At 35.9% G+C, this 26,125-nt stretch overlaps 1 protein-coding gene across 1 annotated transcript in view; it reads right to left on the bottom strand.

The window, feature by feature from the left end:
- The window catches only part of CDH19 (cadherin 19), a 118,578-nt gene that overhangs the window by 10,652 nt on the left and 81,801 nt on the right, over nt 1-26,125 (bottom strand). The window contains exon 9 of the mRNA XM_006141815.2: nt 25,539-25,660. Within this exon, the coding sequence (XP_006141877.1) occupies nt 25,539-25,660 (122 nt within the window). The remainder of the gene's footprint in view (nt 1-25,538; nt 25,661-26,125) is intronic.

Raw genomic sequence — 26,125 nt, 5'->3', positions numbered from 1 at the left:
CCTCTTTTCAGTAAATGTGTCTCCACTTATAGTGGCTTCATAAATTGGATTTTCAATAAGTTGTGTTTTATTGAGTTCCTCTGTTGTACAAAAAAGTAGAAAGCCACTGACATAAAAAAATCTGTTAGCATATCAAGGATCATTCACTGTAATTCTTTTTAATTGCCAGAAGACATGTGCTCATCAGAGAGAGACAGATAGAGGGAGGGAGAAAACATCCTCCAATGGTATGTGGTCACACCATAACACCTTCTCTTCCATTTCCCCAACCTGCCAGGATTTGGGGCACAGATATACATGTACCATAGTTTTCAAGGCACAAGGACAGGGATTTGACCAATGATGGGCTATGTGGATTCTGGCTTCCTTAACCATTAAGCTATGAGACCATCCAACATTAATTATTGAGTTAACCATGAACAAGTACACTTTTCATGAAAATACAAATGCCTAAAAAAGCAACATATCTTTCAAGATTGTGCCCTCTTTTCAGTAAATGTGTCTCCACTTATAGTGGCTTCATAAATTGGATTTTCAATAAGTTGTGTTTTATTGAGTTCCTCTGTTGTACAAAAAAGTAGAAAGCCACTGACATAAAAAAATCTGTTAGCATATCAAGGATCATTCACTGTAATTCTTTTTAATTGCCAGAAGACATGTGCTCATCAGAGAGAGACAGATAGAGGGAGGGAGAAAACATCCTCCAATGGTATGTGGTCACACCATAACACCTTCTCTTCCATTTCCCCAACCTGCCAGGATTTGGGGCACAGATATACATGTACCATAGTTTTCAAGGCACAAGGACAGGGATTTGACCAATGATGGGCTATGTGGATTCTGGCTTCCTTAACCATTAAGCTATGAGACCATCCAACATTAATTATTGAGTTAACCATGAACAAGTACACTTTTCATGAAAATACAAATGCCTAAAAAAGCAACATATTAATGTGCCCATAAGTTCCAGCTGGGGGTATTCATTTTTTTTCTTTTAATACAACAATTGTAAAGTTACTGTTTTTACTTTCAAATAAAATTCTAAGAAAAAATATTTTTTGTTGCATTGGTTAGATTTCTAGGCTGTTTACTTATATTTATTTACCTGGGACCCATTGTTGTACTTATTATGCATTTATAAAAAGAGAAAGACAGATTAAGAAATAAAAGGGAAGGGGCGTGGTGGCGCCCGCTCTATTGCAAGAAATAAAAGCGAATACACAGGACCATCAAGGTTTGAGATACAGACAAAAGAAATCTAAGAATACTTGCATATTATGACAAATTTTGAACACTTAGATTTTTACTTTCCTCCTTGCTCTCTGGGTAGAATTTTGCTCAGTTTCTTCCTGACACAATACATTCAATTTCTTACCTACAGTATTTGAGTCTATGGTGAACATACATGTCAGCCTAGAAAATATGAAAGAGTTCAGATTTAAAGAGGAATTTACCTATGGGCTAGGTGCTGTTTGTTTTATACATTATCTGAGCTAATCTTCATAATGGTCCTTAGAACAAATCTAATTGTTGCTCCTATTTTATAAATACTAGGCTTCAGATAAGCTTAGTATCTTTGGAAAATAAAGTTGCTGGATTAGAATTTGAATGCAAGCTGATGTCACAGTCAGGGTGAAACATGAATAGTGCAAGTGGTCTCCCATTTTATATTGTTCCTGTCCTGGACCTGCTCTTGCTTTTGCAGGTGTGAGTACAAAACAATAGTGTAAATACTATGAAATACCATGAATACAAAAAGCAAACAAGAATATGTGTCATAGAGACAAGGACAGGTGGAGAAATAAGTAATATAGTCGCTGAAGTGTAGATATAGCTATATGAGTTCAAAAATAACATTTATAAATAAAAGAAAACAATGGAAGTTTTGATATAGGAGAAGGAGAACATTTTCCAGGGAGGGAATACAGCAAATGAGTTCACTGTTGTCTAAAAATTATGTGAATTAATGGGGAAAGTGTGAACCAAACCAAACAACACCATGTAAAAATCACAAAAGCAGAAAGAGCACACTTTAGAGAAAAATAAATAAAATGAATATTTTGTAGATTAAAGATGGTCAAATACTGGCAGAGTTGTGAATTTCAACTTAATTACATTATGGAGCTACAAACAATATTTGACTTTTAAGATAGTCATGGGAAAAAAGAAAATCATTTTCCTGCTATCAATCACTTTGCACTATGTGCACTTTTTCCTTAAGAAGAGGCACACATGGGCCAGCTTACTTAAATGTCAGTCCCAGATTAATTATCTTGATTAAAAAAAAAGCTCTGATATTCACTCTCCACAACCGTAAGTATGGCCTTTATTAAACATGCACATTCTTGACAGCTAGTCTAAGAAGCAACTGTTGCACACCATGATTTGAAGCAAGTAATAAGTTTGAGGTTTTTTTTTTCTTTTTTTGAATTGCATAGCAGGGAACAGTGAAACCTATTTCTAGAATTAGTTGAGGAATAAGTTGTTAAATAAAATGGAACTTGAGAGGTAGAGGAGAAGGGGCTGTCAGGTGGCTGAGCCCCATGGAGGATGCTTTCACACTTTCTTTAGCTTTCATTCTGATTCTCTCCAATGAACATAGACATCCCCTGGCAAGATAAAAATAAAAACAAAACGAACAACCAAAAAAAAAAAAGAAAAAGACCTAGACCATAGTGTCATTGCTTCCTTTCTTTGTTTAGCATGATAGTAGGACAAAAATGTTGAGAGACTCATGGAAATACGGTATTTTGGTCAAGGGCAGATGCAAAGATAGTCTAAGTTTCCCAAAAGGACAATTCACAAAATGATGTGACATATTCTGAATGTCATACATACTGTAATTTTTTGCATTAATTATATAGAAATGTATATTTAGTCAGTTAAAAACTATATCATATATATAGTTTTATTTAACATTTGAAATACACCTTTTGAAAATTTATATAAGGTCAGGATATAGAAGTCTTTAAAAAGCTCATGAAAAATGCATATATAAAATAAGCATGGAGCCAGCTGTTAGACTGGTGGCCGAGGGAGCTGGATTGCCACGGCCAACAGTGGTTTAAATCTGGACCTGGCAATTTGGATAACACTATCAACCTGTGTGTGTGCACCCCAATGGGACGGAAAAATGGAGAAGAAAGAATTGTTACATAACCATGCCCCATTAGATGTGCTTTCTCCCTCACTCTCTTCCCTCTCTTGCTCTCTCACTTTGTCTCTCTTCCTCTCTCTGGCAAGTATATGTGCCCTCCAATAATAAACAAGAATAAAAAGCGTTAAGCAAGGAGTTCATCTCTGTGGAGCATAGGTAATGTGCTGCTCAAGAGAAGCCAGACCCTGCGTGGAGAATGTGGTTTGAATCCCCAGCCCACTGGGCCTGAAACTCACTGAGCAGGAGCAGAAATGCCCAAGATCTGGTGGGGCTAAAGAGCTATTACTCACACATACATATATGTACTTTATCATGAGTAAAGAAAACACCTTTTCTATTTAAAAAAATATGCACAGATTTCAAAATTTTTTCGCACTAAAACAAACTTCAACTTTAATTCCATTTTCCATGAACTTTTTAATGTACCCTCATACATATGACAAATATTGAAATACAAAAAAACTAATAAATTTCTTAGATGCATCCACTTAACACCTATTTAATTGGAATTTAGAACATTCCAAGCAACCTCAGACCCTAGAGGTGCCATGGTGGGTAAGAAGGGGTGTTTGTGTTGCCACTGTTTGTTTCCATTCTTGTGGGGCAGAGGGACAAGCAGAGTGAGAGTATAAGGAGCACTGAGAAAGAATGTAATACCCAAAGTCCATAAAGCGCCTAAGGAACACAATACATGAACATTTTGGGGTGAGAAGACATGGCATCTAAACTGAAAATGGAAAATTGCACTGCAGAAGTGAGCACAGTGTATATGTAGAATGTTCTTCAAGGGCACTTTGCAGAGTTTGGATTCTGTACTATGGGACACTCACAAGTTCTAAGTTTTGGAAAAGACACAATCATTATTTTTATTTGAGATCCTATTATCCTCCCAAATAACTGCATCTTAGAATGCTCTTTTGAGGATGTTCTTAGGCTTGATCTGGAAATGGAGCACTTAATCAGCGAGTGGTAATCACAACTTCTTGATGTGATACACAAAAAGACATCAACAATTGCAAGTTATTTTTAATGAGAAATCATCTGGAAATTGCTGAGATTATTGCACAAACAGGATGATACAACGTACTTCCCAACATAGATAAGTGTAGATAAGGTGTCCCAGGTCCCCAAATTTTCCTAAGGATATACTGAGTCCTTAATATGTTATCAGAGTGATTAATTCCTGAAGATGATATATTCTTCTGGCCCTTGCTCCACCACTAAAATCTCTCTGTCTTGGAAACTGCCTGGATTCCTACAGGCTTACCTAATAAATAGGGTTGACTAAATAATAATAATAATAATAATAATAATAATAATAGATGAGGCATATTGTTGTATGTGTGCTTTGAAGAGTTATGAAACAGTTTGGTTTTACACAAACAACCCTCTGGAGAGTTGTGTCAATAAGATCCACTCCAGGAGATATTCAGGTCCCCACCAGGATGAAAAGAATGAAGATAGAGACAAATTGGCAGAGATATTTAGCACATGGGACCAAAGAAACTTAATGACTGATGGGATATTGAGTCTAATGAATAGAATTAATTAAAGATGGTATCTGTAGTATATATGGCAAGTTATAATAATTTTGCTAAAAATACTGACAAAAGGGAAGGTTGGAAAGCAAATTCAGTGTAACTAAACATGAGGGGTTTGAGTAGAAATGCTGTCTGCTTAGCTGGAAACATAGACAGGAATGGACAGAAAAACAGTTCTAGAAGTCATTGATATATGAACTGCAGTTGGGAGATGAAAGTGGATGAGAGAAGGAGAGATTTAGGAAAACTAAAAAGGATGGACACAATCAGAAGGGAGTTGAGAAAATCAGGGATCACAGTGTGGCATCTCTGAAATTCAGGCAAGAAAAATATTGTACATAGAGATAAATGTCTTCACATTAGACAATTTTAGTGTAAATTTTTTTTTAAATCACTGATATTATACTTTTACTTCTGGAAATGATATTTAGTATCAGTCAAGATAATAAGAATATTGATTTGAAAAATGGTAACTGTTTGCACCAGCTAGGAAAGACAATTACCCTGATGTCAGCTCATTTATTATATTAATATTTTGTAAACCACTGGAAGTTCTCTCTTTCCTCCTTCCCACACCGGTCATTTACACACTAAGAACGAAAGTGAAAACAAAAATTCTGTTTACTCATCAGGTCATTGAAGAAATGTTTGGTTTCCTTCTGAATACAGCTTGATTGTCCCGGCATTTTTATTTTCCGGAATGAAAGTATAATCTACTTAAAGAAGACGAATTCGGGACGCCTTTTAGCCTGTCGCTTTCATCTAGCTCTTTGATCTCGTGGAATGTGATACAAAACTCATCTTCATAGCATAAATAAATATGTAAAATATTCTGTTAGATATTTTAACTTCATGTAAAGTGATAGTGTTATGGATATGTTACATCACATAACCAATGTGAAAATAGCTAGATTTTTACCTATGACCAAAGGAAAATTTAAAATGTTGTACTATTTAGTGGGCACTATTACATTACACAATCTTACCTTTTTAAATAATTTTCTTAATTTTCTGTAACTTTATCACACATGTAGTTTATATACTCATATATAGACCCCTACTTCGAAATACTATGAAACAACAGTATGAAAGAGGGCATTTATTTTTCATTTCTGCTTTAGACTATACTTTGGTTCCAGTATTATATGAGGCTTTACTTATTGAATACTAGCTGTACCATTTTCTTTCTTTCTTTTTTTTTTTTAAATCTGCCAGAGAGTGTTCTGTGCATGCCAGAAAGAGATACAAAGAGAAATGAGAAAACACTCCCCCAGGTACATGGTCATACCACAATTCCTTCTCCATTTCTCCGTTCCGTTGGGATTTTGGGTAAGCACACTCATCCCATGCATTTTCAAGATGCAGGGTCTGCGACTGGAACCACACAGTGGGTACTGTGGGATCCAATTTCCTTACCCCGTGGCTGACCCTCACATTCTGTTTGTACTGTACTAAGGATGTATGAGGCCAAGAGGCAACACAGTTGCAATGCATCTGGACCAACCAGATCTCCCTATATGTAGAGCCTGCAATAAGGGCTGGCTGAGGTGGGGTAAGTAATTTTATTTATTTATTTATTTATTTTTTGCCATAGGACATGTGCGCTCACAGGAGAGACAAAGAGAGACAGAAGTGAAAGATCACCCTCTGGGGGACGGCCACAAATAACCCCTTCCCGTCCGTCCTCCTCTTAGGATTTTGGGCACGCATGCACACCTGCCTGGGGTGTTACCTGGGGTGTTAGTCAGGCCACCAAGTCTGAGACTTTAACCACAGAGTCAATCATGTGGGATCCAGTGCCTTAGCCACCATGACACCTGCTCCCAGAAACTTAAATGTGTGTGTGTGTGTGTGTGCATGTGTGTGTATTTTAAGTTGTTATATTTGTAACCCAGAAATTCATTATAATCTCTTTATTTACTTCTTCCAAGAATCAGAGAGATAGAGAGTTGTAGAGAGACAGAGAGACAGGCATCCCCAGTAGAGTCTGACTTTGCTATCCACCCTCTAGCCTCAGTCAGTCTCAGATCATGGCACACAAGTTCCCTGGGGTACTCAGGCAGGAATACAGGAAAGACCCTAGAACTTTTTCATGTGGATCAGCTCTCATAGAATGGTATTATCACTGGGTCACCATCCAGAACCTAGGTTAAATGTTGTTAAAGGACTTCTATAATAAATAAAAAATTTATGTGTTTCATTTTATTCTATTGACATATTGAGAAAATGTAAATATTAACAAGATTTCTAAATGTTAAGTTTTGGTACTTTCCTAAAACACATCTTGTTCTGGATATCACCTTTTAATACCTTCAGACATTATTCTTAATAATAGTTTGCATATTATGTTTCAGGTCATGCACTTTATAACAATTTTGGTTTAAGTGTACAGATATTTAATTGTGTATGTTTTGACCCCTAGGAGTAAATATACTTATAGTAGTTTTTTGAATCCTTTAGGAAGGTTTATGTGGCATACATTTTAATTGAAACATAATTTTTAAAGTACTTTATTTTACAGATATTCCAATAAACTATTCCTTAGGAGCCTTTTCACTGCATAATCTCCAATAATATTATTGATTGGCCCAGCCTCTGCAATGCAGTCCGTAGCATGCCAAACTTCAGTTGGAAGTCACATGCGTACCAAGATTCATATCCCTACCCAGCTGGCCTGAAACATGACAAGCACAAGTTCATTGACTCAAGATACTGGTAAGCTGGAAGATTGGAAGAAGGGGATCATGGTATGACCAGGTCCAGTGGAAGGTGTTTTTCTCTTCTCTCTCTCTCTCGCATGCTTGTACTCACACTTTATCATGAACAAATAAATATTAAATAATAATAATGTTGGGACCAGCAGATGGCATAATGGTTATGCTGCTGAACTCCCATGTAATCTACCGCAGTTTGAATCTCAGACCTGGTGGTTTAGCACTCATGCCGGATGGGTGTGGGTGCATGCCCAAAATCCTGAGAGGAGAAAGGAGGAGAAGGGACTGAGGCATGGCCATCCCCTGTAGGGGATGGTTTCTCCCTCTCTGTCTCTCTGTCTGTCTCTCTCTGTCTCTTCAGCGACAGCACATGCCCTATGGCAAAAACCTCTCTAATAACAATAACAATGATGATGATGTTAACAATTTTTGCACTATTTCTCTTTTCTAGTTTTTAAATAAAATTTTTGTGTATTTTATTTTTAGCTCAAGCCCAATTTATTTTTTTGAAGTTTGTATTTTGAACTCACTGCTTATTCCCAAGAAGTTGCCAAAATAGTGTACCGAGTCTCCTAAACACTTAATTCAGGTAATCCAGTTGTGACATCTTATGTAACTATGGAACAATATTAATATCATATTCATTGATAAAACAACAAACTCAATCCTCAATAATATGTTTATACCTGCATCCTTAACTTTTCATGTTTATGTTATAAATAGGATCTGACGAAAATTTAATTCACTTCCAATGTCATCTGCAATGAATTTGCCGTTTTGTTTCTATGCAATATCAAATATATACAGTCACATTATAGCTCATTCAAGTTTTTTTGAAAGTAATGAAGTTCATAGTTAAAACTTGTCATGTAAGTCATGATTCATAATTATTACTTTTAATATTAGCAGAATTACTTTTAACAAAGTCCTCTTCTACCTTTCTCATTCAATAGTGTTTTATCTCTATGAAATACTTAAAAAATAGAAATTACAGAGCAGAATTTTCATCAGTATTTTCTGAATAGGCAGATTAGTATTCAGCACAGTTGGGAGACCATCACCCAACTTCGGAAGTGTGGAAGAGTGATTATTGAGACCCCTTGTTCTTGCGCTATGCAATGTTTTTGTTATTTTTGTTTATTGTTATGTTTGATGTTTCATTCCCATGTGAGGGAAAACACATCTGAATTAAACCATAATTTCCTACACACATGATTTTTAGACAATAATAGGGGATACCAAACAGCCTGTGCTCCCAAATTAACACCAGAAAACAAATGTTCACTACGGTCCTCTCTGAAGGATCAGTTTGTTACTCAAAAACATTACACAAAACAAAGACAAAGAAACAAAAGACAACATTTAAAGTATTGAGAAAAGAAATGAAAATATTTTGCTATCCTGTTCATTTTTCTCAGAGAAAAAGAGGCAAATCCATCAAATCTACACTATCATTGGAAAGCTGGATACTATGTATTGCTTAGGATTAAATTAGGTATGTAGTAGACAGTTCCACTAGAAATAAATAAGCTAGTAAGTCCAAGTTTTTAAATATAGATTCTGGGGCCAAGAATGATAACCAGAAAAAAACTTTTCATTTTTATGTTCTAAATAGTAACTGAGTATTATTTTTAGAAATGATAAGAATGAATTTGCAGTTAAGCAATATTCAATATCTCAAAAATCCATCATTAAAAAATTGTCCATCATTTTTGGAAACAGGAAAATTCCTTTAGAAAGTCAATAAATTATAAATAGTGGGACATGGTTTTAAAAGTTACATAGCTTCAATTAAGTGCATTTAGAATATTTTAACTGTTTTAAAATGTTTCATTTTTCTTCTCAAATATAATAAACTATATAGTAAATGAGAGCTTACTTTTTATCATTTAAATACAAAATAGTGAACCAGGTAAATTCATGAGCACTGTCACAAGTCTCATATACCTAGTCACATCACAGTTTTGCAATGAGAAGAATCTTGCCTTAATTACTTATGACTACAGATTTTTAAAGTGTGATCATCTTAATGTTAAAATAAAGTTAATAGGGGAAGATGTTGCTTTTTAAAAATGATTTATTGACTGTTATGTAGTGAAATGTGGTTTATAGACTTTTGAAAAATAAAATATTTCAATTTCTATTACTACATATTACACCAAATAATTCAGAAAAACCTTAATAGTGACCATATACTCTGTGAGACATTCACACTGGTAAATAATTAACATGTTACCTGCAATGGGTACAAAATGCCTGAATGCTTCTTAATTGACAAACGCACCTGAAGTATCTGCAGAATATCACCTACATCAATATCCAGAAAGCAACTTTTAAACAAGATGGTTTCTATCAGTCATCAGATGTTTTTGGACATTAATGGCATGTTTTCTCAAATAATTATTTCTCTTATGTTCCTTATTGCTTGCCTTTTCGAAGTTACTTCAAAAATTTTGTCAAAAATGAAATTAAAGTATGAGTTTATATTGGTGTGAAATTTTTAAATTCATACACAGTGAATAATTATCTGTAATTGAAAAGATTTATTAAATTTTATACTGCTTTCAAACATTATTTTTTATAGGATTGGATTTTTAGTTCTTTTTCTTTAAAATGTATGATTTCCTTTTATGTATAAATTGTCATTTTTCTCTTTCTAGCATGTTACCGTTGCATATTTTTAATTTTATTTTTACTACATTTAAGGCTGGAGAGTCCTATACTGTTTCTAAATTTAAGTTGTTATTAAACACTTACAAAAAAGAATTTTTTAACAATTTCCATAGTTCGACCTCAACTATTGTTGAAATGTATATAGAATTATCTTTTTCAATTTGAAATATCAATGTTTTCCTATAACTATTTATTACAGTTATAATTAAAAGGAACCCTCTGAAACAATCTATCTTTCACTAAAATGTACTACTTGAAAAAAAAAAAACAAAGAAACTCATAAAATAATGAAATGCTTTTCTTAAAGTAGTTTTCATTACTAAATAACCTACTCCTGAATTATTTTACCACTACTAATTAAAAAAAGACTGAAATCAAAAGATTCAAGGAAGCCAATGACAATGAGGACATGAGTTTCCATAATCTTTGGGACACTGCAAAAGCAGTCATAAGAGGAAGTTCATAGCAATTAGTGCACATAAGAAGAAAATGGAAAGAAGGCAAATAGCCCAACTAACATCATGCCTCAGAGAACTGGTTAAAGTAACAGCAAAAAAATCCAAAATGCTATAGGACAACAAAAATAATAAAGATCTGAGCAGAGATAAATGAAATAGGAAATACACTATACAGAAAATACATGAAAGTAAAAGTTGGTTCTTTGAAATGATAAACAAAACCAATACACCACTAGCTAGACTAACTAAGAAGAGAAATGAGCCAGATAAATCAAATTTGCAATGAAGCAGGCAATATAACAACAGACATAATATAAATACAAAACATCATTAGAGGATACTACGAACAACTATAAGCCAACAAACAAGAAAATCTGGATGAGATGGACAAGTTCCTGGACACATATAATCTACCAAGATTGAGTCAGGAGGATGTAGAAAGTCCGAATAGACCCATGATAAGACATAAGATTGGATCAGTAATAAATAACTTTCCTAAAAAGAAAAGCCCTGGTCCTGATGGCTTCACATCTGAATTCTGCAAAACTTTCAAAGAAGAGTTAGTCCTCATTCTATTCAAGTTATTTCTAAAGATCCAAAAGGGTGAATTTCTCCCAAATTCATTCTATGAATCCTTCATCCCCCTTATCTTTAAAATAGACGAGGACACAGCAAGGAAGGAAATCTATAGACTAATATCTCCGATGAATATAGATGCAAACATTCTCATCAAGGTACTAGTCAATCGTATCCAACAACATATAAAAAAGATTATAAATCAGGACCAGGTAGGCTTTATTTCAGAGATGCAGGGTTGGTTCAACATATGTAAAACCATAAATGTAAAACACCATGTTAACAGAAAGAAAGATAAAAATCATATGATCATATCAATTGATGTAGAAAAGCATATGATAAAATACAACACCCCTTCAAGATCAAGACTCTCAGCAAAATTGGCATATAAGGGTCATTTTCCACCACAATAAAAGCTATAGATGAAAAACTCATAGCTAACATCATCCTGAATGGGGAAAAGCTGAAAAATTTTCCACTAAAAAAAGTGATACAAGACAAGGATGCCCACTTTCTCCACTCCTTTTCAATATAGTATGGGAAGTCCTCACCAACTCAAACCAAAAAGAGAATAAAATAAAAGGCATTCAATTAGGAAAAGAAGAGGTGAAATTATCTCTACTTGCAGATGACATGATTGTATATATAGAAGACCCAATGGTATCCATGAAAAAATTCCTGGAATTAATAAATGAATACAATAAAGTTGCAGGATACAAAACCAATATACAAAAATCTATAGCATTCTTATATACATATAGCAGGCAGACTGGAATAGAACTGAAAAAAGTAATTCCATTTACCATAGCTGCAAAAAGTATAAGATACATTGGAATAAATCTAAACCAAAAAAATTAAAGAACTATGAGAAGTTAAAGGAAAACTATGAGAAGCTAAATAAAGAAAGAAATTGAAAATGACACAAAAAAGTGGAAGGGCATCCTATGTTCCTGGATTGGAAGAACTGAGCTGGAATAGAACTGAAAAAAGTAATTCCATTTACCATAGCTGCAAAAAGTATAAGATACATTGGAATAAATCTAAACCAAAAAAATTAAAGAACTATGAGAAGTTAAAGGAAAACTATGAGAAGCTAAATAAAGAAAGAAATTGAAAATGACACAAAAAAGTGGAAGGGCATCCTATGTTCCTGGATTGGAAGAACTGAGATAACGAAAATGGCAATTCTACCCAAATTAATCCACATATTTAATGCAATTCCTATCAAAGTGCCAGAGACATTCTTCACAGATCTACAAAAGACAATCACAGGGACCAGCAGTTAGCGTAATGGCTATGTCACTGGACTCCCACATAGTCGACCGCAGTTCGAGTCCCGGACCTGGTGGCTTAAACTCACACCAGGCACATGTGCGTGCGTGCCCAAGGTCCCGAGAGGAGGAAAATGGATTGTGGCGTGGCCATCCCCCCTGGGGGGAGGAATGATTTCTCGCTTTCTGTCTCTCTGTCTCTCTGTCTGTCTGGTGAGCGCACGTACCCTGTAGCAAAAATCTCTCCAAAAAAAAGAGACAATCGTACAATTTTTCTGGAATTATAAAAGACCTCATATTGCCAAAGCAATCCTGCACAAGAGTGGAGTGAGCAGTATTTCACTTTCTGACCCAAATACTACAAAGCTGTCTTAGTCAAAAAAGCATAGTAACAGCACAGAAAAAAGCAGGTGGACCAATGAAACAGAATAGAGACGCTAGAAATAAATTCCTGAACATACAGCCAGCTGATTTTTGACAAAGGGATCCAGTCAATCCAGTGGGAAAAAGAAAACCTCTTTAGCAAATGGTGCTGGAAAAACTGGATATCCACCTGCAGAAAGATGGCTCTGAGCTCATACCCCCTCACCATTGATAAAAATGAACTCAAAGTGGATTAAAGGTCTAAACCTAAGACCTAAAATTACAAAACTACTGCTTGAAAACACTGGGAAAACTCTGGGAGACACTGCGGTAGGAAAGATTTGTTAAATAAGACCCCCAAAGCACAGTCAATAACCCCAAAAATAGACAAGTGGGATTACATCCGATTAAGAAATTTCTGCCTAACAAAAAACACAGTAATTAGGGTGAATCCACAGCCTTCAGAATGGGAAAATGTTTTTGTAAAGTATGCATCAGATAAGGGACTGGTAATGAGACTACACAGGCAACTCAAACAGCTGTCCCAGAAAAAAGATGATCGACCCTATTTTTTGAAAGAATGAGTTGAAAAAAAAAAAAACAAAAAAAAACACTCTCTCAGGAAAACATACAAAAAAGCCAAAAGGCATATAAAAAAATACTCAACATTCCTCATTGTAAGGTAGATGCAGATCAAACCGCAATGAGATGCCACCTATCCCTAGTTAGAATAACTAAGATTAATAAAACAAAAAAAATGATAAGTGCTGGAGGGGGTATGGTGAAAGGGGAACTCTCCTACACTGCTGGTAGGAAGGTAAGTTGGTCCAGCCACTGGGGAGAACAATTTGAAGATTTCTCAAAGATCTACAAATAAAAATATCATATGATCCAGCAATCCCACCACTTGGTATCCACCCAAAGGACTGAAGAACGATTAGTCAGAAAAGTGCTTGCACATCTATGTTTATTGTGGCATTATTCACAATTGCTAAGACATGGAACCAATTCAAATGTCCATGAACAGATGAATGAATTGAAAAAGTGCGGCACATATACTCAATGTAATACTACTCAGCCATAAAAAAACAAGACCCTGGCTTTTGACACAAAGTAGAAGTAAGCCAGACTTGAAGGAGTGATATTGTATGTCTCCACTTAATATATACCAAGTGTCTGCATCTATGGCCAAACTGAATGACTAGAGGATATAGAAAAATAGAAAATGGTTCTAAATACCAGATACAGTATGAGAAGAGGGTAGTGAAAGAGGAGAGTCTGAAGAAGGACTTTAAGGAGAAATATAGAGAAGCAAGGCATTTATGAGATAAAGAAATATGTTATTATCTGTTGATGATAACATTTATAGTATTCTCAACTGGACAGGTAAGAAATGTATACATGTTAGAATATTCACTTTGCAAGCTAAGTGACCTATGTGATTGAATGTATAAAAGAAATTGAAATAAAAAATATATTAAAAAAATCCAAGACAACATCGGATTGTGTGTGTGTGTATGTCTGTGTGTTTACGTGGGTGTCCAGGGTGGTTTTATGGGCAGGTATCCCAATTTTATTCACTGATTACTCCACTTTCTGTAACTCACCACTAACAATCACAGAATCTTGAGGAAAATGATTCCAAATCTACGACAGGAAATACAAAAGATAGAGATACTGGACCCGCAGATGTAATGGCTACATTGCTGGACCCTGAGGTATTAGACCTTGATGGAGTCCTGGACCCTGCGGCTTAAAACTAAGGCCGGGGCTGTGCATATAAATGACCAAGACCTGGAGAGGAGAAGGCAGGAGAAAGGATTTCAGTGTGACCATTTTCTATCCCTCTGTCTCTGTCTCTACCTCTGGATACAGCACGTGCCCTAGAGCAAAAAATCCCTAAAAATTAAATAAATAAATAAATAAAGGAAGGAAGGAAGGATGTGTATCCATCTGAGTCCAATTGGAGGACAAAATCTACACAGTAATTTGAAGGAGGAATTTTAATAGAAATCTTTATTAATCTATGATAGAAGCGTATGCTGAAAGATGTAAGAACTCCGGAGCTACCACAGGCTCTGCAAGATGCAAGAAAGAAGAAGCTATTGGAAGGCAGGGAGAAGCAACCACCAGGCTAGCTCGGCTCTCCTCGGAATCGGAATCGGAATCGGTGAGTTTGTCGTGATCTATATGGGAAAGACGCTCAGTAGGCTGCCTGGTCAGAGCTGCCTCCACTCTCTAGGCCAGCGGAACAAGCCTCCAGGGCAATGATGGTAACGCACAGGGAGCTGGCACGAGGTGTGAGGCCGGGCGCACACAGGCTCCACATGCGGGGCTGCAAGTTGCCTGTCACAGGCCTAGGCTGCAGATGTGTGGTTGCCCAGGGACTATGCGTTGGGGACACGTGAGTCTGCACGTGTAGCTGGAGCAAAGCACACAGGTCTCCACACATCCAGGCAGTTGGCAGACTTGCAGCACCACAGACATAAAAGCAAAAATGCCACACACTGGCGCCTAGAAGAGAAGCCCTCTTCCTCTTGCACTGTTCATCCGTTGCTCTCTACTGACCAGGCTCAGCCATGACACTCATGAAGGAATGCTCCCGAGGGGCCAATACCTTCCTCCCAAGGACTTGTTTAACGGTACAGAGGATGAAAGTGCAGAGGAAGCAATCGCTTGATGCGTGGGAGAGCCTAGAACGCTTTGCCGCACGAAAACTTGGTGAGCAATCAAGACCCATCCATCCATCCGGGTGGAGGTACACAGAGACTCGTCTGAATGTACGAGGATCTACATATTTATCTAAATATTCTTTGCCATTTTTATTATTTCTCTTATGATGCACATTGTTTAGCTTCTTTTCTTTTCCTCTTTCTTTTTCTTTCCTTTTTTCTTTTTTTTGCTTTTTGTTTATTTATTTACTGAAGAGAGAAAGAGACACCTCCAACAGTGTCTCCAATCTACCTTCCCCCCACCTCCGCCTTAGCCCAGGTAACTGACACAGCCCTCCCCAAGCCCCCATATCCCAGGTGGAAGATGTGAAGCCAGCACCTTCCTGTGGGTCCCCCACACAGAGGATCACACTAACGCTTGTCATTGGCAGACGCTTTATTTCTATTTGTGAGTATGTGTACACAAATATGCAAACATTTTAAAAAGACATTATCTGACTGGTTTTTGGAAAGTAAAAACGCCTGGTCTTGGCAATGGTGGAAGAAAAATATTGTATGCATCCACTTAATATATATACCGACTATCTACACTTTATGGTAGAGATAGAAATATTGGAGAGCATAAAAACAGTGAAAATAGTTATGGATGCTGAAGACAGTGTGGAAATGGGGAGAGAAGGGAAGAGTATAGAGAGGGGAATCAAGAGAAAAAATACAGAGAGGCATGACATTAGTGGGACAAAGAAATGATTCATTACCTGCTGCTGATAACACATATAGTATTCTCAACTATACTGGTATGAGAAGTATTTCATGTTGGGTAAATTCTCTTTATAAGCCAAATGATGTATAATGATCAAATGGTTAAAATAATAATAATCTGAAAAAAGTGAAAAGCTATCTGCTGCTGATGATATGTATATTAATGTCTGTCTTGACTGATATGCCTGATAATTGTGCTGGATAAAGAAATGTCATACACTGTAAAGATTTATGTGATTAAATTTAATATTAAAAAAAAATAATGTTTGGTCTTTTTAAAAAAGAATAACATGACCAAAGGATACAAAATTTTAAGTAGAAAGAATTATCTATAGTTCAAGAAATCTATTTAATATCATGGTGACATACTTAATAGAAAATCTTGTGAACCTGAAAATTGTAAGTTAGTAGATCGCTTTAATCACAAAAAAATCCCCCAAATATACGAGGTAAATGCGTGTGTTAATCATTTAGTCATTCACAATGCATCAAAAGAACAATTTTTACTTGTCAATTAAAATTTTGATTTTAAAACAATTAAAAATTAAGTTAAAAAAATACTGGAGGGAAGGAAAAATTGGAGAAAACAAGAGTGAACTTCTCTTTGGTGTTTATAACATGAGGTGGTCCACACTAGGTCTATCATCCTGGCACAAAGTCTCCCTTTGGCTTCGATACTTTTGTATTTCTTGTCACAAGGTTCTTAAATTACGTGTTCTCCCTGTTTTATCTCCTCTCATCTACTCTTTAGCAATTCACTATCAAGGATCTCAGGCCTAGACTTGATATCAAAGAAAGTTCCTCCTTTCTTTATTGCTGTTCTTTCCTCATTCTGCAGTGGAGAGGGGTCAGAATCGATTTTCCCCCTTGCATTTCCCATCCTGCTTGAGGTCTGAGGAAGGAGATGCTGCCTCTGAGTTGTCCCTGGCTGTGCCAAGCATTTGCACCAGGTAACTGACATATTTCAGAGTCTGTGGATTAATGATTTACCCATTGATTTATTTCATTGATTCTTTATTTCTTATTTCCTCTGAAACTGTATAAGTAGAATACTGTAAACATTTGCTTATCAACACCATTCACTAACCTCATAAAACTGTGACAAACTTAACCAAATAATATTTCCTACCCTTTGTAATATTTTTACCGAAGACTAATTTATACAGGTATTAAAATACTAATAGTTTCTGCCTAAAGATAATTTCAGTTAGTTTCTGCCCAAAGATAACATCAGTTAAACAAGATATACTCTATTACGCCAGAAAGAGAGACAGAGAGCAAGAAATTACACCCCACCCCAAGGAGGATGGCCATGCTGTAATCCTTTCTCATCCATCCTCCTCTTGGGATTTTGGTCACACCTGTACATGCACCTGGCATTAGTTTTAAGTCGACAGGTCCAAGACTCGAACCCCAGTCAACTATATAGGAGTTCCAGCAACGTAACCATAATGCTCTCTGCACAGCCCTCCAAGCATACTCTCAGGAACTTATTGTATTTTGAAAACTTGTATGATGAATGGCTTATAATTCTTATATAATAATTAAATAAGTCTCTATTGCATCATTCTTTTTCTTTTCTAAAAAAATTATATTATTCAAAGTATTATATCAACTTTTAAAAAGATATGAAAGAGGACTGGTATACTATCTTTTAAATCTGATTTTAGTCTTCATTGAATTCAGTTGAAAATTCAGTTTTTAAATTTTTATATCCAAAATGACAAAGGAAAAAAAACTGATAGAAAGAGAAGGTATGTCACAGATTTTAGATGAATCAGAAAATGAATACCTAAAGTAGAAATTAATGCTGTAAACTCAGAAAGTTTGGTAAAGTTGACCATATAAGCAATACGGCAATCATCCTATAAATCCTTGAACAATAAAGACTTTTTTTTTGAGTTTTTTTTTTTTTTCTTATAGGGCACATGTGCTCGCCAGACAGACAGACAGAGACAGAGAGACAGAAAGCGAGAAATCATCCCCCAGGGTGGATGACAATGCTGCAATCCCTTCTCCTCCATTCTCCTCTCGGGATCTTGGACATGCACGCACACGTGCCCGGCATGAGTTTAAGCCACTGGGTCCGGGATGCAAACTGCAGTCGACTACGTGGGAGTCCAGCAACATAGCCATTCACTAACTGCTGGTCCCGAACAATAAAGACTTAACAGATAATATTTGGTGGCAAGAATGTGGGTCATTTGGTTTTGCTAAACATAAACATGACAGTATTTTTAAAATCTATTTTGGAAAACTTTTACACCAACATTTATTTCATATATCTTATACATTGACCAGTGCTGAGGGAAGCATGTGTCTAAATGTGCCAGGAAGGAAAGAGATGCAGCATAATTTGTAATAAATTATTTTAGTTGATGTTTATAAAGCTGAAGGTTTTTCGTTGTTTTTGTTATCAAGGAGTAAAGATACCCTTTACCTCTTCAACAAAATATGAGCTATATACCTTTTTTATACATTTTGGTATGTGTTGCATATAAAAACATAAATATTTGCCATGTTAGCATTAATATTTGAGCAAGAGGGCCTTAATATTCCCCTCAGCCTGACTCAAATGTAGACAGATTTCTTGACTTGATGCCCTGACCTCTCTGACATCTCTTTTCTTACAACAGTCCAGAAAGCTTGTAATTGCAAATTCTTTCTCTGTCCCTTGTAATGTAGATAAATCTTCTTCCAGAGATTCTTCTCATTTTACAACCCATGATTGAATTGGATTGGATTGGATTGTCCTCAAGGACTTGAGAGCCATCCCTTTGAAATCTAATCAAGAAAGACAGTGCCCCACCTCCCCATCTCTGTGGGAGCACAGGAGACTAACATCTGTGATAAGCACCAATGATCACACAGGACGACCTGATCACATATCCCCAACTCCCTGCTAATAATGTCTTCCCTAGCACTTTTTCACTAACTTAGCCCAACTCTTAAATCTCCAGCCTTTGTGTTAACAGAGTTGAATTTTCTCTCCCCTATTGCCATAGGTTTGGCTCTTATTGCAGTAGTCTGAAATAACACCTTCCATAGCATTTCCAATAAGTGTCAAATACTACTTCTCTTCCACACATTTTAATGTTATTTTGCATTGTCACTTTATTCATATATCTGCAAATTTGACCATATAATAAACTGCGGGAAATACATATGCACATACAAGCACACACACACACATACACACATATGTACATATATTCACCTCCATGAACATATGTACATATATGTGTGTGAATGTGTGTGTGTGTTTATATATATATATATCCAGTACATATATTATTGGAATAGTGAGAGTTAAGGCTATTCACATTTTTGCCTTCAGAAACTCTTTGCTTCATGCATGTCAAAAGTTTTCTTGTTTCTTTATTTCACTGGTCACACCTCCTCCATTTCCTTTGTGGTCTTCTCTTCCTTTACCTAATCCATAAATATTGCTGTTTCTAAAGGCTCTGTCCTTTTATATTATCACTTCGTATTTTCTTCTGTGGGGATGTGTCTTGTTATCTATAAATATCCTAGTAAATCCACAATATCTGTTGGTGAATTCAATGCAAACATTTCTGCCTTTACCTGAACTATAAGCAACAACTAGAACAGGTAATAACACTCTTCTCCTTGGGATGTTTTCTTTATTTGATTTCTGGGTCACCACGTTTTCCCACACTGAGCTTTATATATGTTTTTCTAGTGTTTCACCAACTCTCCAAGCAGTTAGTGTTGGAATATGCAGGTCTTCTTTGACTTACTGCTTTTCTGCCCATGCTCATTGCTTAGGGGATCTCACCACACTGCAAGATTTTAAATGTCATGGGTGAGATCGACAAATTTAAATTTAAATGTCTAGCATGGACTTCTTTGAATTCTGTGTTGGTATTCAGCAGTCTACATGGCACATTCATTTTGATGGCTAATAGACAATGAGCACTACACACTCACAATCCCAAAACTACACTTTTGACTATTCCCTTTCTTTTCTCTTCATTTTTTTTTTTTTAATTTGCTAAAGGTCATGTGTGATTATCAGAGGAGAGAGACAGAGACAATGAGAGAGAAAATGTAAGAAAGCGATCTCTGTGGAGGTTGGTCATGTTGCAATCCCTTTTCTATTTCTCCTTTTGGAATTTTGGGCACACACGCATATGAACCAGTTGTGTTTTCTAAGCCACTGGACCCAAGATTTGAACTGTGCACTTGGTCATGTGGGATACAGCCACCTTCGCCACTATGCCACTGGCTGGCTCATTGATTTCTCCCTTTGAACACACTTTCCCATGCATTTCTTCAAACAGAAGAATAGTACTACCATCCCTCTAGTTACATGGGAAGGCTGATGATTTTTTATTTATTTGTGACAACCTCTTTTTCTTCTATCCCAGATCCAATCGCTTAGGAAACTCTTAGCCTTAAAACTTATCCAAAACCTTATTGCTCCACTACTTTCTTCACTGCCTCCATGGTAAAAGACTCATGGCCCCCTGATTGATGATTGCAATTATCTGTCTTCCCACTTCCAAACATGCTCCCCCACAGCTCTCCACATAAATTCCATGTCCAGAATAATTATAGTAAACACCTATTCATGTTTTATTAAAAGTCTCTGTTAGTCTTCTGCTCATTCATAGAAAAAGCATGGTCCTAAAGTGCTTTGAAACCCACCACCATCCGGCTCCCACTCTTTCTCTCTGCTCCCTTGCAGTGCTTTTCTCCTGAGGTTGGCCCTGTGCCAGGCATAGGCTAGATGCCCACCTCCAACTATCTACCATGCTCACCTCTTAGGGACCATTCACCTGCTTTGGCCCTCCCTGATTACTCTCACTTGTTTCTCTTTCTCCTTCTTCAAGTCTTAATTAAAATATTTTTTCCAACAAGACTTTCCCTAAGCATCCTATTTAAAATGTCACTATCATTGTACACACATATGCACACACACACATAATTATTACTTAAATATCTTACTTTTCGTTAGCCAATTAGTTTGACATTCTGATATAGTTGTGAACTGTATTACATTAGTGAGTTTCTGACCTTGTGTGAGAACCATTAAATATGTTTGTTTAAACTGATAGCATGAGTCTAGTGAGAACTTCAACGTGAAAACAATGACTATCGAGGAAATATTTTTTACCAAGAAACTACACCTGCCTTTCTTTAAATAACCCATTTTTTTCATATTAATGGCATCAGTTTCTATATAATAAAATGTTCTGGCAGAGTATTATAGAAACAAAATACTTCAAAATTGTTTAGCGAAATATTGTCTTCATAATTGTGTTTATTTATTGACTGAGAAAAGTCCTGCATAGGATCAAGAACATTATAACAACCTTAATCGTTGTCCATAAGAAGACATACAAAATTGGACAACGTGTTGGGCAAATGTATAAGACAGATTCAAGTTAGCATACCATGTATTTACTTGCTAAGAAGCAGTTCTCTAAACACCAATTTCTTCACCTCTAAGAGGAAACATTTAATATAATTTCTGAATTTTCTTTTTATAATTAAATGGGTTAATCTGTATAATGTTGCTAGAATATTTTCTTGGACATTGTAGGCATAGTATATCTATTAAAATGGCTTGATAATGAATGTAGCATTATAATTCAGTTTTGCAATATAGTAAAAATTTCAATAGGGATGGATTAAAGCATTCCAGAAATAAGGATTTACATGAAGAAAACTATAAAGTGGAAGGTACAATCTATGTCTTAAAACAAAAATTTCTGAGGGTTAGTAAGGGAATTTCACTTAACTTTATTTATTAATTTTATTTTTAATTTTGACCAGAGAGGAACAGAGTGAGACACAGAGGGAAAGTGAGAAAGCAAGCCATCAAGTCTGGGACTTGAACTGAGGTCGGCCATGTGGGAGTCCAGCACCATTAATCATCACACCACCAGTCAGCCCCATGGACATTTTCTCTGTTCTGTGCCCTGCCATCATTGCCTAAAGCAAAAGTCCCTGTCATTATGGTAAGCAGTAAGGAGAGAGAGCACACACATTATAAAAAAAGTTATTGTTTCCCTGTATTGCAAATATACTGACTTTTCATTGTGGCTTATGAACCAACAATCTGTGAAAAGATGAATGACTCACTCAGTAAAGATATGAATGAACTACAATGCAATAGTGAAAGACACTAGTTCCTACTAGCGATGTGTCTTTTCAAATCAAGCAAAAGTAGAAAAGGATTATTAAACATTATCATTGGTGAGAAGTAATGCAATGCTCAGCAATACTAACGCCAAATGGGAAGGTCCCAGGTTCATGCCCCAAGGCCTCTCCATGCACTGCAGGCTTACTACTGTGTCCCTCACACTGGCTGAGTAAGGTTGGTGCATGGATCATGGTGCAAAGGTCCTGAAGGGAGTGCCCCTCTTTCTCAGAAGACTTAAACATTTTATTTATGGATCATTTACGTGCATCTTTCTTCAAAGAGTACTGACCACCAGGGACATCTATAGACATAAGTATATGGAAGCCATGTGGTGGCACAGTGTGAATACAACCGGATCCACAATGATAAAGGTCCTGGGTTTGGCCCCAGAACCTCCCTGAGCTGGCCTACACCTGCGTACACATGCCTGGGACCTGACAATGGGGGTGGATGACAGAGAAGACCTTCTTAGGAGTGTCTCTGTGTGTGTCTCTCATTCTTTCTCTCTCTCTCTCTCTCAGAGAACTGTTTAAGTAAACCTAAAAATTGTTAAAACACATGAGCATAGAGAAGGCGAAGTAAATTAAACAATTAAACCTCTCCTTTTTTTTTTTTTTTAAAGGTTTTTGCTATAGGGTGTGTGCGTTCATCAGAAAGAGACAGAGAGACAGAAAGCAAGAAATCACCCCCTCCCCCCTGGGGAATGACCATGCCACAAGCCCTTCTCCTTTCTTCTCTCTGAGTCTTGGGCATGCATGCACATGCACCCAGCATGAGCTTAAGCCTCTGGGTCCAGGACTCAAACTACGGTCCACTACATGGGAGTCCAGTGATGTAATAATTAGGCCATCTTGGTCCCAATTAAAACTTTTCTTAGAATGTAAAAATAAGTTGTCTCATCAATAAGATAGCCTGAATACATTTATATTTATGTTAATTATATAACATAATTTATCCAGCTTTATACTCTAAATTTGCAATATACAGGGCTGGAAGGTGGCATGGTGTTTAGGTGCTGGACTCCCATATAGCTGACCACAGTTGGATTCCTGGACCCGGAGGCTTGCTTTCCTACTTTCTCTTTTTCTCTCTGTCTCTGTCTCTCTCTCTCTGGTCAAATTAAACAAGTAGTAATGATGATAACAAATGAAATAAAATAATTCTTTAAAAATAAAAAATTGCAATGTATAATTATGCTGACTATAAAATGTAATTTCACTCATAATTAATGAAAAATAAAATTTATCTTTAATATGGGAATTACATTTATATGAATTAGAACATTTTAAATTACAGAATTTGCAAGATGATTTGAGTTTTAAGGAAACAAGCTTACTACAGTTAAAGTATTATTTGTTGGATTTACATGAATTATTTAAGCTATTTTCTTAAAGTTGTTTATATATTTTTTGATGTACCCAAGCAACCAGATGTGTTTGACATATTTGGGAACATAAGCTTTGCCAAATTACTAAGTATATAATCTACTTATAATACCAAATTTCAAACAATGTCTAAATTTAATTTCTGTAGGTCCCAGTTGGTGTTTATTCTGTCTGGGGGATCCCTTTCCTCATGTATTGTACATCCACACATTTCTAAATGAGTTTGCTCTCAGTACTGGGGGCAGTGCAGACAATAGAGAATCTGCAAATTTTATATCTACGTTTCACTTTTTTCACAAACCATGGACCTTGGGGCCAGCCAGTGACATGGAGGTAAAGGTGACAGGATCCTACATGGCTCACTATGTGGATCTAGTCCCAGACTCAGCGACATGGGAAACATGCTCGGTATGTGTACACCCATGGGTGCCCTGAATCCTGAGAAGAGAAAGAAGAGGCTGTGGTGTGGCCTTCCCCCTGGGGTCGCTTTCTCACTGTCCCTCTCTATCTCTCTCTGTCCTTTTGAGCAAGCACATATACCCTATACTAAATTAAAAACAAAACAAAACAAAAAAATTAATCTTAACCTATTAGAAATGAGAAGTTTCAATTTTTAAAGACATTTGTTACTTAAAATCATTCCATTATTATTTTCATGAGTATTTTAGAAAATGTTTACAAGTAACCTTTGAGGATTCCTTTAGTATAAAATGTATTCAGTCATAAACATAACTGAATAATATTCACAAGACATTTTAAGAACCATTGACAAATTTTAATATGTTATAGTTAATGAACAATAACAATGGAGACACAGCAATTTTTTAAACTATGCCTATTTCTTACCATATTAGGAAACTTAAAATAAAGCACAGACTTGGCTACTACTATGTATTGGTAGAGAAATATAATTTCTGCTTTTGTAAAATGCAAACAGTCTCCAATTAGTTTGATAACTCGAAGCCTATTTAGATCATTGATTTCACAGAATATATATAATTTATTCAGTATTCTGAAAACTAGATTATAAAATTTTTGAGATAAGTGACCTTGTAAAAATATTTTTATTTAATAAGGATATTTAATAGGCATTTACGTTTTTGAAGGAGTCCCTGAAACAGACATAGGTTATCACATACGGTAACTGAGAAGTACACAATGAACCATCAACTTAAATTCTATAGTGTACAGATAAAATTGTTTTTACTTCAAATACAAAAATGTATAAAATAAACTGTGAAATGACAATGTATTTCAAAATAAGTATGTTCTCTTAAGTGTTTACATATTTAGTAATTCATATAGAAGTGACCTTTATTTGTGTTGCTATATCCCATGGAGTGGTTGTAAATGAAACAAATTCCAGCTGTTCCCCATCCGTGTGTTTATTCTTTACCTTTATCTCAATGATGAATTTCAAAAATAAAAATGAACTAAAAATGACTATCCCACAGAACTTCACAAAAAAGATTTTTTTGGTTTTTTTCACCTAGAGAAGGTCATTGTTTAACTATTGATTTCCAGTTTTATCAGATTTTTTCAAACATAAGATGAAAGAAGAAAGCTTGAAGTTCTCATGTTGTTTTAAAATAAAAATAAATTCATATGATTATTCACAACATAAAAGTATATAATTAATATAATTAAAATAAAATTTGTTTTTAATATTTCAAAATCTATAAATTTATCATATTAATTATTATATTAGGCACACTAGTAAAAGAATATTGAAAGTATAACATATGAGATAATAATGTACTGTCTAGACTTTCGTCATTTATTATGAGCTCTTACCTGACCGGAATCTGCATCTTCACAAACGTAAGTCTCATAGTACTGAGAGAACTCAGGAGCATGGTCATTAATATTAAGAATTTGCACGTACACAGGGACTGTAGAGATCTGTTGTACATTATCTGCACATTCAATATACAAAATGAAAACAAAATATTTTAACAATATGTTTAGGGAAGCATGTCATGAAAATTACATTAGAGTTTATGTGGTTTATTTTTGTTTTACTTTTTTTTTTAAAAAAAAAAAGCTATCTGGAACCAGTAGATGAAATAATGGTTACCCATGTCATCAACCAGGGTTCAAGTCCTGGACCCAGTGGCTTAAAACTCATGCTGGACAGGACCAGCAGTTGATGTAATGGCTATATCTCTAGACTCCCACATAGTCGACCGCAGTTCTAGTCCTCGACCCAGTGGCTTAAACTCACATCGGGCACATGTGTGTGCATGCCCAAGATTCTGAGAGGAGAATGGAGGAGAAGGGATTGGGACATGTCCATCCCCCCTGGGGGGTGATTTCTCGCTTTCTGTCTCTCTGTCTCTCTCTTTCTGGTGAGCACACATGCCCTATAGCAAAAAACCTCT

This window comes from Tupaia chinensis, unplaced genomic scaffold, assembly GCF_000334495.1.
Source record: "Tupaia chinensis unplaced genomic scaffold, TupChi_1.0 Scaffold000065_1, whole genome shotgun sequence".
In the NCBI taxonomy this organism is placed as follows: domain Eukaryota; kingdom Metazoa; phylum Chordata; class Mammalia; order Scandentia; family Tupaiidae; genus Tupaia; species Tupaia belangeri.
This window is presented reverse-complemented; position numbering and strand designations above follow the sequence as displayed.